Source organism: Petaurus breviceps, unplaced genomic scaffold (genome assembly GCF_028583685.1).
Source record: "Petaurus breviceps papuanus isolate PSGF00001 unplaced genomic scaffold, PetGlider_PUasm1.0 138, whole genome shotgun sequence".
NCBI lineage: Eukaryota > Metazoa > Chordata > Mammalia > Diprotodontia > Petauridae > Petaurus > Petaurus breviceps.
The window spans coordinates 23,861,583-23,877,979 of record NW_027185694.1 but is presented as its reverse complement, the minus strand read 5'-3'; the positions used below and the strand labels follow the sequence as shown (position 1 = coordinate 23,877,979).

The 16,397-nt window shown below is 43.8% G+C and overlaps 1 protein-coding gene across 1 annotated transcript in view; it reads right to left on the bottom strand.

Moving 5' to 3' along the window:
• The window catches only part of CHTF18 (chromosome transmission fidelity factor 18), a 56,182-nt gene that overhangs the window by 39,478 nt on the left and 307 nt on the right, over window positions 1–16,397 (bottom strand). Inside the window, exons 2-10 of the mRNA XM_069108464.1 lie at window positions 13,960–14,205; window positions 11,641–11,785; window positions 10,315–10,516; window positions 6,494–6,586; window positions 5,691–5,743; window positions 4,298–4,469; window positions 3,040–3,255; window positions 1,649–1,746; window positions 810–933 (exon numbers count right to left, since the gene is read on the bottom strand). Of these exons, the coding sequence (XP_068964565.1) occupies window positions 810–933; window positions 1,649–1,746; window positions 3,040–3,255; window positions 4,298–4,469; window positions 5,691–5,743; window positions 6,494–6,586; window positions 10,315–10,516; window positions 11,641–11,785; window positions 13,960–14,205 (1,349 nt within the window). The remainder of the gene's footprint in view (window positions 1–809; window positions 934–1,648; window positions 1,747–3,039; window positions 3,256–4,297; window positions 4,470–5,690; window positions 5,744–6,493; window positions 6,587–10,314; window positions 10,517–11,640; window positions 11,786–13,959; window positions 14,206–16,397) is intronic.

Genomic DNA, 16,397 nt, shown 5'->3' with positions numbered 1-16,397 from the left:
ACGTTCAATCAAGAGGCTTCCTGACTGACTAGGAATGAGCCTGGATTACAGAATGGTCCAGTATGCCCAGGTGGGCAAGTCCCATGCTTGGCTTGGGGGTGTTCTGGAAGGAGAGAGGGAATCTTAGCCTAGGGGCCTTGGGAGATAAGAGAAGGCAGAAGCTTTTGGCCTAAGAAGATCCACAGATCAGACAGAATGACAAACGTGGCCTCCTTTCAAAAATCGTGTTCTACTTTATGTGGGAAAAGTACTGGTGTTCAGTCGTTTTTCAATCCTGTCTCACCCTTTGTGACCCCATTTGGGATTTTCTTGGCAAAGAGAGAGTAGTTTACTGTTTCTCCAACTCATTTTACAGATGAAGAAACTGAGGCAAACAGGGTTAAGTGATTTTCCCAGGACCACAGAGTTAATAAGTGTGTGGGGCTAGATCTGAATTCAGGAAGATATCTTCCTGATTCCAACATTCTTATTTACTGTGGTATCTTGGCACTTAAGGGAAAATACATTCCAAATTATCTCTTGGGCTACTAAGCCATTGACACATTCCCTCTCTTAGACATCCCATGTCTGTGAGACAGCCGATGGGGACAATGGGTCAAGCTGCTGCCAGGGGACTAAGCTGTTGTCTCTGACTGAAGTTCACTGGCCTACATGGGGATGGAGCCCATGACTCTGGCCCCATGAGCATAGTAGTGTAACTACTAGGTAAGTGGTCCAGAGAATCTGTACCCACATCCTACTGGGAGCCCCGTGGAGAGTCACAATTTGGTCACACAGTAGCCTAAATGCTCTTCCAAACCCAGGCATACCGTGGGTGCACCATCTATTTCGTCAATGATCAAGCAGTTGGGTTTCCCCTTGGCTCCCAGCACCGACTCCATTTGCGTAGCTGCTTCGATGCGAATCTTGAAGACCTCAGGACTGCGGTCATCACTGAAACAGAACCAGCCTAGAGCCATCAGAGCAGCGAGGAATTATGGATTGGGAAGAGACCTCGGGAGGTCATACAGGGCAGTCCCCTGCCTTGAGGCCAAGGGATGACTATACCATACAGGGCGGACATTAAGAAATCCTTCTGGTCTCCAGAATAAGTCTCTCCTGTTGATGACCCAGGTAATGGAAAAAAACAAACAAACCAAAAACCACTTGAAAGGTCTAGGTTTAGATCAAGATTCCATTATTAATAGCAAGGTATTGTGAGCCTTGGTTTCCTCAGCTCTGAAATACATGACACTTGCACAAAATCAATCTTACAGGTTTATGTGAGAAAATAATTGAATATATAAGCAATAAGCAAACTGAATAATAGTAGTAACAGCTAGAATTCACATAACACTTTAAGGTTTACAAAGTGCATTATATATGTTATTTCATCCGAACCTTACAACACCCCTGGGGGGGTAGATACCATTAGTATCCCCACTTCACAGATGAGTAAGATGAGACTGAAGCTCAGTGATCTGTTCCATTTCATATAGCCAGTAAATACACTAGGTAGGATTTGAGCTCAGGGTCCTTGACTCAGAGTAGAACACTCTATCCAGCACTGTGTGCTGTCAATCATGTAAGGTCTCTTTTTTCTTCTTAAAGAACATTTTCTTAGTTTCAGAAATTCTCCCTTGAAATCTCTTGCCCCTCCTCCACTCACCTGGCATTCATTTCCACCACGCTGTACCCAGCATGCCTGGCAATCACGTGTGCCAGAGTGGTTTTCCCCAGGCCAGGTGGGCCACACAGAAGGGCCACCTGTAGTCAAGAGGGACAGAAAAATGCTATAAGAAAAACTATAAGTGCCCCCAAGGTTCAGCATCACCCTCCCACCTCCTACTCCATGAAGTCCTCCTTGACTAAATTCAACCCCACCCTTCTTTTTTTGATGCCTAAAGGACTTGTAGTCAACGCCTGATAAAATATCACAGAGCACTGTTTTCTGTTTGGGTTTTGTCTGTGAATTTTGTCCTCCCTACTAAAGTTCCAAGTCCAAGATGGATTTAGGAATGGAAAGGGCAGAGGATGGGGCATTGGGAAGCCTGGGTTCTAGCACTGGTCATGCCATTTAAGCTCTATAACCTGGGGCAACTCAATTTATTTCTCTGGGCCCCAATTTGCTCATTTCTAAAGCAGGGATAACAAGACCTGCAGAGCCTTCCTAGAAGGAATGTCGTGGCAAAGTTCTTTACAAGCACGAGGGGACTGAGTTATCTTTATTACTATATCGCTTGTTTAAAGTTCTACCCCCCTTCTCATATGCAAAAGATTACCCCCAAACCCAATTAAATAAATAATAAACATAAAAAATAGATTTCCCCTCAGCTTCTGTCCAAACGACCACAGATTTGGATAAGGAATGAATGGGATGAGAATCAGAGAGGATGAATCTCAGGCCTGCTGCTTACCACCTGTGTGACCTTGAGAAAAATCACTTCATCTTTCTGTACTTTGGTTTGCTCATCTGTAAAATGAGGGGGTTGGACTGTTTTTGCTATTCAGTCCTGTCTGACTTTTTGTGACCCCACTTGGGGTTTTCTTGGCAAAGATTTTGGAGTGGTTTGCCATTTCTTTCTCCAGTTCATTTTATAGATGGGGAAACACGGGGTTAAGTGACTTGCCCAGGGTCACATAGTTACTAAGTGTCTGAAGGTTGGACTAGGTAGCCTCTGAGGTCCCCTTCCAGCTCTAAGTCTACAATTCTAATAAGGAATTCCTGGGGGCTCTGGAATGATATTACTCATTTACAAAATGCTTTAAGGTTTGTGAAATGCTAATAATCCTGGGAGTTTAAGCAATGCAAATTCTATCATTCCCACTTCACAGAAGAAGAAACTGAGGGTGACAGTCACACAGTGAGATTTGAACCCAGTCTTCTGCCTCAAAGAAATATAGTTCTTCCCATTTCACTAGGTTAGACTGCTAGGAGTGAGGGTCTTGGGGAGAGTGGAGAATGCCGCTTTGGTAATCAATCATCTCCCTATGCTATGTCTGTCTTCACAGAGGGACCTCAAGAGTGTCCCCATCATCCCCTGGAGTCTGAGCCCTCACCTTATATTTGGGCCTGTTGTTCTGATCCAGCTCAGCTTCCAGGATCTCCTCCATCATCTGCTCCTTGGTCTTCCACTTCTGGGGCTCCCTGCCAAACCTGGAGGGAGCCCGGGCTGGCGGCTGTTCATTCAGCTTTGGTTTCTTGGCAAGCTTCTCTCTGCCAAACACCACAACGTCCCATAGCTTGAGCCACTTGAGAAGACAGCGGTTGGTGTACTGTGGGGAGGAGAGGACACCTTCATGAGTGGCAGAGAAAGAGGGATTAGGAGGAAATTTGTCAATTGTAGACCATGCTACTGTTTAGTTTCTTTTAGTCGTGTCAGATGCTTTATGACCCCATTTGGGGTTTTCCTGGCAAAGCCACTAAAATGGTTTGCCACTTCCTTCTCTGGCTCATTTTACAGATGAGGAAACTGAGGCAAATAGGGTTAAATGACCTGCCCAGGGTCACACAAGCCTGGAAGAACCTGAGACCACATTTAAACCCAAGGTTAGTCTTTCTGACTCCAGGTCCAGTGCTCTGTGAACTATGGCGCCACCTAGCTGCTGTTAAAAAATCATCTAATCCAACCCTTGATTTTACAGATGGGAAAACTGAAGCCTTGAGAGGTCACATAGTCCGTGGCAAAGGTGAATTCAGATTCTCTTTCCAGTGCTGTTTTCAAGTCAAATGTTTTGAGTATTGCCATTCTCTGCTCCCAGAAGGTTCACTGTTTGATTTTCTTGCTCCTGGCTGCCAGGAGAAAGGTTAAACTTCACAAACGGCCCCAAATGTTGGCTCCTTCAATCAGGATAGGTCACCAGCAATGCTTCGTCACTGGTTAATCTCCAACCCCCAAGGAACTGTCTACCACCACCACCAGATAACTGGATTACTTTAAACTTCTGGCTTGGTCATGGACTTGCTGTGTGACCACAGACTCTCTGGGCCTGAGTTTCATCTAAAAAATGAGGGGCTGAACAAGGTCCTCTCCAGTTCTATATCTATGAACCTACGATCAAGCCCCCTTTGGTTATCTGCACTTTTCTGTAGCTTTCCCTTTAACCTATAAAATACCCACCCCCTCAATTCCCTCCAATCCCAGTGGCCATCATTCTACTAGACTGGGGGTGGGGAATCTGCAGCCTGCTAGACAATCTTCCCAGAAATGGCAGGATATCAGATAAATTTGTTTTCTATTCCCACCCCCAACCTCCCAACACACACATAATTTTTGTGATGAGAAAACCAACCCTGCTTCTTGGAACACAGACTCACATCGTCACTAAGCAGCTCCCTGTAGTGCCTGGGGGTGAATAAGTCTACCCAGAGGCTGTGCTGTGAAGAGTCTTGATTTTCTTTGCCCTCTTCTTCCTCTGCCTCTTTGGCTCTGCTGACACTGTCCTCCATCTCTGGGGTCTCCCCTTCATGTTCACTGGCCTCCCGATGCCTGAAAACCAATATAATGCCAACAGATGAGCATCAAACCACCAAATGTCCACATTCACAGCTCCACACCCACCAGCCTCCTACCTTGGGGACAGAGATGCAGGTTTTCCCTCTTTGGTAACTTCTGGTGTGTCACTACAGCAATATACTAGAGTGTGTAATACTGTCATTTTCATCACAACCCAACCATGAACAATGAACATCACTCTAATTATTTAAGTTTTCCTATTTTGCTGTGCAGAGTGTTTTCTAACTGTATTCTAAGTCCTGGGTGTCTCTGAGATAGGTCAATTCCCACTTATTTATTGTGAATGAAATTTTTAAAAAAACCTCTTCCTGATGGGTCTAGTTAGCAATAGAAAGTTCAAAGATTTTTGTTTTATTTGATATCTTTCTACTTGATTGAATCTGTTGCTTTGATTAATTTCTTCAATGACTCTCCAAAGTAAATCATCATATTATCTGCAAATAGAGAATTCTGGTACAATTCAGAGGAAAAGTGCTGGATTTTGAGTCAGAGGACCTAAATTCAAATTCACTCTTGATATTTATTTTCTATATAACTTAAAGCAAATCAATTATGCTCTCTGGGTCTCAGTCTTCTTATCTATAAGATGGGGGAATTGGACTAGGCGATTTTTTCTAAGATCCATCATGATTCAACTGACCCATAGTAGGATAAGGGCCAGAAATTGTGTTTCTAGTGGTGGGAATGTACTATACCAAGCTATCCACACTTTCTCACACACTGACCAGAGCATGAACTTTGGTGAGCTGAGAGGGGTTAGTAAGATACAGAGGCTCAGTCTTGGGCTGGAACCTTCATATGAACAGAAGGGTACTTTCTTCTGGGGAAGCAATGAACAAAGAAGACTCGGGAACCAGCTTCAGTAAAGTAAAATCCATAGAAGGCAAAGGGGCTGAAAGGCAAAGCCTTTCCCTAGACAGACCTGTTATTGTTGTTAGGTCATTTATGTCTGACTCTTTGTGACCCTGTCTGGGGTTTTCTTGGCAGAGATACTGGAGTGGTTTGCCATTTCCTTGTCCAGTTCATTTTACAGATGAGGAAAATGAGGCAAACTGGGTTAAATGACTTGCCCAGGGTCACAAAGCTAGTGAGTGAGACTGGATTTGAATTAAGGACTTCCTGATTACAGGCCCAGTGCTTTGTCCACTGTACCACCTAGCTGCCTTAGATAGGCAGAAAAGTAAATAAACTCACCTGTTCAACATCTCAGTCAGTTTCCGTGATGCTTCCAGAACCTGCCGCCTACGCTGCAAGCAAACAGATGAGAGGAGTCACAGAATCAGAGCTGGACGAGATCTTGTACATCATCTAAACTAACTTTCTCATTTTATAGACAGAGAGGGGTCCACAGAGATGAAACAATCAGGTGGTGGAGTAAGGATTCGAACCCAGCTCCTTGGATGATATATCCAGCAGTCTTTCTGCTACACCAAATCAGAATCACATTAATCTTCATGACCCACAAGAATAAACGCATCTTGCAGATTTAACAAAAAATTCAAACTTGAGATTTCAAGCTATATTTTTCAAAGTTGCCTTGAACATGGACTATTTTATGGAGAGTGGATCTGGCTGGGAATTAGGAAACTTGGACTCTGATCTTTTCTCTGATTCCATGGGTGTGATCTTAGACCAAAAAAACCTCTCCTTCTCATACTTCTGAAGCCCATGGAAGGAGAGCGAGAGAGGCACGTCTATACCAAAATAATAAGCAAATTTCCATTTCTATAGCATTGACAAGGTTCTCTTTTCATCCCAGTTCAGTGATTTAAGAAGAGCTCTTTTAAGTATTAATGACTTAATGGGGAAAAAAGTAGTATCATGCCCATTTTATAAATGAGAAAACTTAGGCTTGGAGAGACTGACTTGCTTATGTCAGAAATGGAGTGCAAACTCAAGTCTTGGGACTGTAAGTGTAGTGTTTGGCTTCATCAATCCTTCTCCCTCCTCCCACCAGGAGTCCCCAAGCAGGTGGACTTACCTCACGAAAGCCTTACCTCATCGGCAACTTGCTCCTTCAGGTAAGAAAAGGGCATGCCCAGCAAATGGAGTTGCCCATGTCCACGCCAGGATGCATCACAATGGGAGAGCTGGGGGAGACAAGATATGTAGACGTAGCACTTTTATAAGATCCCTTCCCAGGGTCAAACGCAGGCCTCCCCCGTCTTTCTTTCTACAGACTGCCCCCATACCCACCTTCCCTTATCACACCCAGGTCATGTAAAGAAGGAATGAATGACAAATCCATATACATATGGATGGGAATGAGAACGACAGTTTAATGATGAATGCTTTTCACCCTTTGTATTTTAACAGGGTCAAAAGAGTGAGGCTCTTAATAGTGGAATTTCGGAGGCCACAGTGATGGGTAAAAACTGGAACACGGGCAGTTTCTAGGACTAATGAGAACACAGGTCAAATCCTATTTGAATAGCTTCCAGGGGATAGCTCAAATCCTTTTCTTATCCTGGAATTAATTAGGCCATACAGTTAGGCAAAAATCCAGACTTACTAAGAAGATAAATTGGTGTGAAGAAAGTACTTAATTTTACACAAGAATCCCTCCTTTCATAAAACAAGAATGTTGCTCTAAATCATTTGCTATCCTGGTTAATTTAAATTAGGTTTCAATTTATATACAACTTTTCAGAAAAACCTGACCATTCTATAAGGGGAGGCATCCTTGAATGGTACAGCCAGCACAGCGCTGGGCACACAGAAAGCCTTAAGTATCAAATGAACTGAATTACTGAATAACAGTTCATATTCCTCTAGTGTTTTGTGGTTTACAGACTTTTTTTTCACAATAACTTTGTGAAGTAGGTAAATGCAAATTATCTCCATTTCACAGCTGAGGAAACAGAGGCCCAGAAAGGTAAGAAATAATTTGCCCAGGGTCACAAAATGAGTTAGCAGTGAATTCCTGTTGATGTTCAGTTGACTTCAGCTGTATCTGACTCTTTGTGACCCCATTTGGGGTTTTCTGGGCAACAATACTGGAATAGTTTGCCATTTCCTTCTCCGGCTCATTTTACAGATGAGGAAACTGAGGTAAACAGGGTTAAGTGACTTGCCAAGGGTCACACAAGCTTGTAAGTGTCTGAGGCTGGATTTGAACTCAGGAAGATGAGTCTTCCTGACTCCAGGCCCAGGGTTCTATATACTGTACCAACAGCACTAAACAGGTCTTCCGATTACAAGTTAATACATTCCCATTATTCTACACTGTCCATGGATTAGCAGAGAGAGAACTTTGATTGGTTGTTAAGGTTTTTTAGTTTTGCTTTCCTCTTCTGAATAATGAAGGGATGTGGAAGAGATCACAGGTCCAGAGCTAGAAGGGACCTCAATGTCCATCTAGTCATCCCCTCTCCACACACACTCCCCATTTTGTAGAAGAGGACACTGAAATGGATCTGCCCCAGACAACACAGGTAAAGGTTGTAGTATTAGTGACCTACATTAAAGTAGCATTTTTTTGGCAAGGCACTTTCTGTAGAGCATTATGTACACAAGTGTGATTAACCCCATTATACAGATAAGCAAAGAGAGGCTCTGGGAGGTTGTGGCTCACCCATAACAAAAAAGCTAGAAACTGTCAAAAATTAGAATTTTAAAATTAAATCAATAACAGAGCTAGTATTGGAATCCAGATTCCCTGATTTTAAATCCAGGACTCCATTAATTTCTAAGGTTTCTTTGTCTTTAAAGTTTTAGGATAATTCTACAACTTAAAATGGGATGTAATCGGCCAGGGTTTCTACCCACTCTCGCCTTGCTATGTAGGTTGAAGCTAATTCTTTTTCTAAAATCCAAGGAAATGGTCTCCTAGACTCGACTGGACCAGAAGGTTAAGACTCAAGAGACCTAGTGTTGAGGGAGCTTCCTGGTCACTTAAGGACATAAAAAAGACTGCCGAGATGGAGTGGGAGTCCTTCATGCTTGTCTGATGTTCTAACGTCCTAGCCAGACTCTTTCAATATGGAGGTGTATGTTGGGTGTGCTGTGAATACCCAGCTTCAGACTTATATCCTTGATGAATCTCCTTCTTATGCTATGACTAAGTAAATCTCCTTTTTTGGACTGCTAGATGATTTAGAAGCATCTTATCTCATTCCAATATTGGACCTAAAGTACTGGCCCGAATCAGGCTCAGCCCACGACATAGAGCCAATAGACTAATGACTAAAAATATCTTGGCTCCTATATCTTACCCCCCCAAAACTTGGCTCTCTCCCTAATTTCTCTTCCTGTTGGAAACACAAGTATCTTCCCAGCCACCAATGCCTGAAAGTCCAGCATCCTTGCTGATTTGTCCCTTGCCTCTCAGCCTCTATCTCATTCAGTCACTTTTAATCAGATGCTGAATTCTATTTCTTCTCATTCACATTAAACTCCTGTGTGCTACTAAAAGTCTAGTTGAAGACCTTATTTCTTTTACATCAATTGTAATAATCTCTGTATTGGTACTGCTATCTATTACTCCCTTTTTTCATTTCAATTTAATATTTTTCTCAATTTACACGTAAACAAAAAAATTCTTAACATTCATGTCTTATTGAGTTCCATATTCTCTTCTTCTATCCCTTCCTTCCCATATCTTTGAGAAGGTAAACAATTTGGTATACATTGTACAGGTGCAGGCATGCAAAACATTTTCATATTAGCCATGTTGCAAAAGAAAATGCAGACCAAAACTCCTAAGAACAATAAAGTTTAAAAAGTGTGTTTCAATCTGCATTCAGATTCCACCAGTTCTTTCTCTGGAGGTGGATGGCACTTTTCATTACGAGTCCTTTGGAATTGTCTTGGATCACTGTGTTGCTGAGAACAGTTAAGTCCTTCCCAGTTGATCATTGTACAATACTGACGTTACCGTGTACAATGTTCTCCTGGTTCTGCTCACTTCGCATTATCCTTTCCAACCTACCACTAGAACTACTTTCTAACAGGCACCATCATAGCACTCCTCTACCAGAAAACCTTCAACGGTTCTCACTGTCTTTTGAACGAATTAGATGGTCCTGATCCTGGAGTCCAAGGCTTCCCACGATCCATCTAATAGAGCTGTTGTGAGGAGAACGCTTTATAAACTTTAAAGTGCTATGTAGATGTACGTTCTTCTTCATCATCATCATCATCATCATCATCATCATCTTCCAATTTGCCTTTCTAGCCTTAGTTCATCCTACTCAATTTCATATATCCTACATCACAGGTGAAATGGGTTACTTTCCATCTCCTGTTTTTATCCTGCCATCTCCCATCTCCGAGTCTTTGCTCATGCCACGGCCTAGAATAGCCTGCTCGTCCTTTCCTCCCGTCTGTTTTCCCAGTCATTCCCTTCAATTCTGGCACCCCCGACATCCACCTCCTCAGTGCCATTGCAGATGGAAGAGAAACAACACGATACAAAACGAAGAACTCTGAATTTGGAGTCAGAAGGACCTGGATTCAAATCCCACCTGACGCTTATTAGCTGTGTAAGCGTAGACAAATCACTGCCTTTATAAGGCTCAGTTTTCTCCTTCTGTACTCCCTACCTAGCAGGGCTGTTGTGAGGACTGGGGAGATACTATATGTAAAGCGGTTTGCTAATCTTAAATCATTACATAAATTTAGCTATGGTTAGCATCATCTCACTCCTCATTTTCCCACACTCTTTGCACATTCATCCCGTTCCCCCTTGCGCCACAGTTATCTAGGCACTTGTCTTTCCCCCCATGTTAGATTGTAAGCTCCTGGAAGGCAGGGTCTACATCACATGGGGTATAATGTAGAACACCGAAGGCTCAGCCAGTCCTCCAGTTCCTCCTACCTTCACTCCTACGCCCAAGGGGTCATCTTTTACCACCATGAAAACCCTGGTGCCATCAGTGGACGTCACATTGACGTATTCCTCCAGGACTGGGGGGCGTTTCAGAACTAGTTTCTTGTCCCTGCAAACAGGTGGCGTCATCTGCAGGAGACCCATGTCACTGATGTCCAGGGGCCCTTGGTCCAGGAGCTTGTCTAAATCTCTATAGCATCCACAGGGAACAAGCACAAATACTGATGAGCAAGTCTGAGGCTCCAGAGACAAAATCTTCCACTCCCACATCAGTCCCAATCCAGGAATTTCATAGGATTCCAACCTAAGTTCTGTTACTAGTCTGCTGTGTGACTAGGCAAGTCACTTTTCCACTCTGGGCTCTACTTTCCTCGTCTAAGAAATGAGAATGACATATTTATTAATAATGTACTTAATGCTATCAATAATTCACTTAGACAACACTTTAAGATTTACAAAGAGCTTCTGTCCCAAGAATATCATGAGTTCGGGAGGGCAAGCATTACTGTTCCCATTTTTAAAATAAGGAAATGGTTTCAGATGATGATATGCCCAGAGTCACACAGCTAAGTGCTGGTGCAGTGACCTGAACTTGGATCTTTTGACTCTCAGATCCCAGTCGTTACCACTGTACAATGATGCTACTTTTCACACTCATCATCCCCTCTGATTTGTCTATGAATAGGACGAATATCATTATCTCCACTTTACAGAAGAGGAAACTCAGGCACAAAAAAGGCTGTAATTCAGAGCTTCTGACTGTCAGTCTCGTGCTCTCTCCATCATACCAACCCTCTTAATTCTTATGCTTTACTTGATACCTTGATTAATTTTGATTTACTTGATTAATAATGAACTTGGTTCATTATTTCCCATTTTATCCTATATATAGCCTGTTTTGTATATATTTGCTTGTCTCTTGTATTCTTCATTAGACTGTAAGCTGCGTAAGGACAGGGATTGTTTTTTGCTTCTTTTCGCACCGCTAGAGCTATGCTCTATGAGCAAAGAACTGAAGTAGCTCAAAAGAAAGGTGAGATGTGCAAATTTGGAGACATCTCCTCTTCCAAATGGACTATTTGTGCCTGACCTGTGCGCCTTCAAGTTTGTAATGGTCTGAGGAACCACAGTCGGAAACGCTGTACCTTGACTCCAAAATAGCAATGTCATTTTGGTTCTTTTTGAGAATGAAAGATAAAAACCAACCACTAACCAGCCAACATCCCCAGCACTTGGCACAGTCCCCAGTATAGAGCAGGTGCTTAATAAATACCTGTTTTTGCAGGGTAGCCACCTGGCTATATTCACACCTACCTGTTGCTCCATGCCTCTTGGAGATCCTCAGGTGAAAGGGGTGGAGTGATATCTCTGGGAGGGGAGTCAGGATAGATTGGCTCTTCCTCCAGTCCAAAGGTCAGCTTCTTGACTACCTCCAGCTTCTGCCTCTTGGACTTAGGAGCTGTCGGGACACCAAGCATAAGTAATCAAAAGCCAGATATGGTATCAGGTCCCTTAATTTCTCTAGGGCTGCCCCCTAATTTCCAGTCTCCTATAATGCCTTGGAGAAAGGGGTGGAACCAGGATCCAAGAGCTTCCTAAACTCATTCACTGAAAATGTCACCCTTCAAAGCTTAGGGATATCACACCCAAACACCCTCAGCTACCCTAAATAAACTTCGTCTCTGTTACCTGGGAGGAGACTTGAACTCTTATGGAACCTATTTCCAAAAATGAAACCACCTCTCAGAGCACTAAGCTCTTGAAGTCAATCCTCCCAGTGCAAGTGGAATTAGATTAAACGTAACTGGGAAATATTTAATGAAATAAATAAAAATACAACAGAACATAGATAATGACGCTATGTGGTTTTCTAAGACACTATGTAGCCAATCTATTGTTTCTTTTTGAGTTTGACACCACTGTTTCAGGTGTAAATCAGAGGCAGTTTGTGATTTGTCCTAAAATGTGAAAATCAAAAAAAGCTAATGAGACCTTAGAAGGCCTAGTTCATCATAGATATTTAGAGTTCAGAAGGCCAGGGTGATAGTCCCAGGTAATATCTGGTACTTGACATATACTCTGTTTTATAATTATGATTGTATCAGTCTCCTTGCCACGTTTTAGGAAGGATATAGACAAGGGTGTTCGGAGGGTCATGAGGTTGGTTTCTAAACCATGCTACGGATTAGCTGAAGGAACTGGGGAAGTGTAGACTTGGCAAGGATAAAACACCATTTTGTCTTTGTACTCCCAGAAAGATATTTGTAATAAAAGCTTGCTGGAGCTTGGCCCCAGAGAAGAAAGATAAGAAGGTCAAGGTTGGGGACAGAGGGTATAGAATGCAGCATATCACATCAGACTTTTTCTGATCTGTTGGTTAGCTTGGCTGAACTGCTTATTTTGCTTCATTTTTATTCCTGGACCTGGAAATACTGAGTTCAAATCTGCGTGCAAATCACTTAACCTCTGGTTCTCTGTTTCTTCATCTATAAAATGGGAATAATAATAGCACCTAACTCTCTGGATTTTTTTAAGGATAACATGAAGTATGTGAAAAGCACTTTGTAAATCTTCAATTATTATATGAACGCTATAATTATTACGGATGATTCTCTGGGAGGAGGAGAACAAGAGAGATAATGGGAAATGTAGGTGATATTAAAATAAGTGATATCAAATGAGATAAAAAATATGCTGATTGGAATTTTTTTTTTCCTGTGGGCAGGAATGGGGCAGAACTAGAAGTAATGGGCTGTAGTTAGGAGGAAGAAGATTTTGATGCAGTACAAGAAAATTTTTTTTAATGATTGTTGCTGTTGGGGCGGCCAGGTAGCAGAGCGAGTGAGAGCACTGGCTCCAGTGTCGGGATGACCTGGAGATCGAATCCTGGGCTCAGACACTTAGCATCCACCCAGAAACACCTGGCCATGTAACCTTGAGCAAGTTACTTCACCCCGATTGCTTTAAAAAAAAAAAATGATTGTTGCTGTTGTTTAGTCATTTTCAGCTGTGTCCAATCTTGGGGTTTTCCTGGCAAAGATATTGGAGTGGCTTGCCATTTCTTTTTACAGGTGAGGAAACCGAGGCAAGCAGGTTAAGTGACTTGCCCAGGGTCACACAGCTAGCAAGTGTCTGAGGCCAGAATTGAATTCAGGTCTTCCTAACTTCAGTCCCAGCACTCTATCCATCAGGCTACCTACCTACCTATGATTACAGCTGTCTATATCAGGGGTCAACAACCAACTAGAATGGCCCATCATGGTTTTTACATTTTTTAAAATAAAAGTTCTATTTGTATTTAAAAATATAAAAACCATTCTTAGCTTATGGACTGTATAAAAATTCTTGGCATATTTGGCCCTACAGTTTGCCAACTCTTCCTCCATACAAAAGTGGAATAGATTGCCTTAGAGTTTATAGCTCCTGGAGAGGTTTGAATGGGGGCCGATGGCTACTTATCAGGGATGTTATGCTTTATGTGGTGAGTTAATCTAGCTGACTCTGAGACCTCTGCTATCACTTGTTATAGGTTTCAAGGTAGGTCGATTATATCCTTTGGTTTGGTGGGCCTGTTCATGTGATTTAACAGGCTCTCATCCCTTCTCTAGCAGCAGTGTGACTGGGCCAACTTACTGACAGTGAGGTCCTCTGAGAATAAAAACTCAGAATCTTTCTCCTCCTTGAGGTCAACATTCAGGCCCCGTTTCTTGGAGCTGCTGTCCCCGACCACCCTGGGGTTTTTGTGGGGGGAGACACCATTCTGCTGTCGTTGGATGCCAATGGAGGTGGGAATGATATCCCCAGAAGTGATAGCTTCTTCAAACGTCAGCTTGTTCTTCTGGGGCTGTGAGGCTCTGGATGGAGGGAAAGAGCGATCTCCTGGAGAAAAAACCAACGCTGTCATAGGTTAGAAGTGAGGGAGGCATTTCTAGGCACAAGGGACAAAACTCACAGCAGTATAGTGACTTTAGAGTCAAAGGACATGGATTCAAATCCTGCCTCTTTCATTCACCACCTGTGTGACCACTTAACCTACATGGGTCGCATTTTCCTCATCTATGGAGGCTGTTAAGTGGAACAGCGATTACAACCCTGGGTCTGGAGTGAAGAAGACCTAAGTTCAAATTTGTCTTTAGACACTTATCAATTGTGTGACGTTGGGCAAGTCATTTAATTATGTCAGTCTCAGTTTTCTCAACTACAAAATGGGGATCATAATAACATCCATCTCACAGAGTTGTGAGGATTAAATAGTCAATGGACAATAAACATTTAGTAAGTGACTACCACATGCCTGGTGAGGCAGGTAGGTGGCCTGGAGTCAGCCTCAAGCACTAGTTAGTTGTGTGACCCTGGACAAGTCACTGAATCTCTGTTTTAATCCACTGGAGAAGGAGATGGCAAACCACTCTAGTATCCTTGCCAAGAAAACCCCCTGGACATTACGGTCCACAGGATCAGGAAGTCAAACACTGCTAAACATTAATGTATCAAGCACTGCGTTAAGAGCTGGGGATACCAAAAAGAAAAAGAAAGACAATTCTTACTCTCAACGAAGTTATAATCTAATGATGAGATAAATTGTGAGGATCAAATGAAATGATATTTGCAAAGTGTTCAGCCCAGCACCTGACCCATAGTAGGTGCTATGTAAATGTTAGCAACTATTATTATTGTTACTTCTAAAACATTTAGCTTTACAAACTCTTTTCCCTCCAGTAAAATGAAAAGATTGGACAAGCCAGCATCCAACTTTGGTCTCTTTTAATTCTAAACCTGTAATTCTACGAGGGGGGCTTCTATATTAACCAGTATAAGTTATGATAACAGTGACAGCTTCTATTTCTAAAGTGTTTTTATGGTTTAGTTCACAGTGTTTCTGTGTGACCCTAGGCAAGTCACCTAAATCTTTGTGTCTGAGTCTCCTCATCTGTAAAATGATGAGACTGGACTCAATGACCTCTAAAGTCCTTTATACTGTACATCTAAGATCCTCTATATAAAATGTGCCATAGAGCTGCGAGACAGGAAGTACAAGAATTATCACTGATTAGTTTTCAGATGAGGAAAACGGGCCACAGAGATGGGACCTGCTTTACCTGGGTTCAGGTATCAGAGCTGGGATCCAGGAGTAAGCCCAGCACTTTTCTTTCTTTATTTTTCAGTATGCAAAGTGCTTTCCTCACATAATGCCCCGAGGGGGAGGCATTATCATCCCTATTTGACAGATGAGGAAACTGAAGTTGGGTTACACAGGGCAGTGGGGGCCAGCCAGTTACTTGCACCGCACCACCACGGAAAGTGAGCGTGTCACAAGGTGGGGAAGGACTTCAGAAGGGGAGAGGAACTGAGAGGCCCTTGGCTCCTGCGCTTTCTACACATCCTACAGACAGTATGAAAACCAGGGTCCCTGCACCAAATAACAACAACTCACATTTGTATAGTGCTTTGAGGCTTACACCGTTACACTCACAACCACCTTGTGAAGTAGGTGCTGTTATGATCCCCATGTTACAGATGGAAACTGAGGCCGAGAGCGGTTCGGTGACTCACCCAGGGACACGCAGCCGGCAGTAGGTAGGAGAGGCTGCGATCGCAGGCCATCTGACAGCTGCCACACCTGCCAGGCATGCCCAGCGCTCCCAGGGGCCAGAAGCGGGTCCCAAGACCGCGGCCGCAAAAGCCTCTGCCCCCCTTACTCGGCACGGCTCCCGGTCCTGCAGCGCAGCGGGGCGCTCACTGGCCAGTCTCCCCGGCCCGCCCCTGGCCCCCCGGCCGCAGCGCAGCGCCAGAGCCGAGGACCCCAAAAGCCTCTGCCCCCCTCACTCGGCACGGCTCCCGGTCCTGCAGCGCAGCGGAGCGCTCACTGGCCAGTCTCCCCGGCCCGCCCCTGGCCCCCCGGCCGAAGCGCAGCGCCAGAGCCGAGGACCCCAAAAGCCTCTGCCCCCCTCACTCGGCACGGCTCCCGGTCCTGCATTTCCTGCAGGATCCTGCAGCGCAGCGGGGCGCTCACTGGCCAGTCTCCCCAGCCCGCCCTGGCCCCCCGGCCGCAGCCCCCGCAGGCTCCCCCT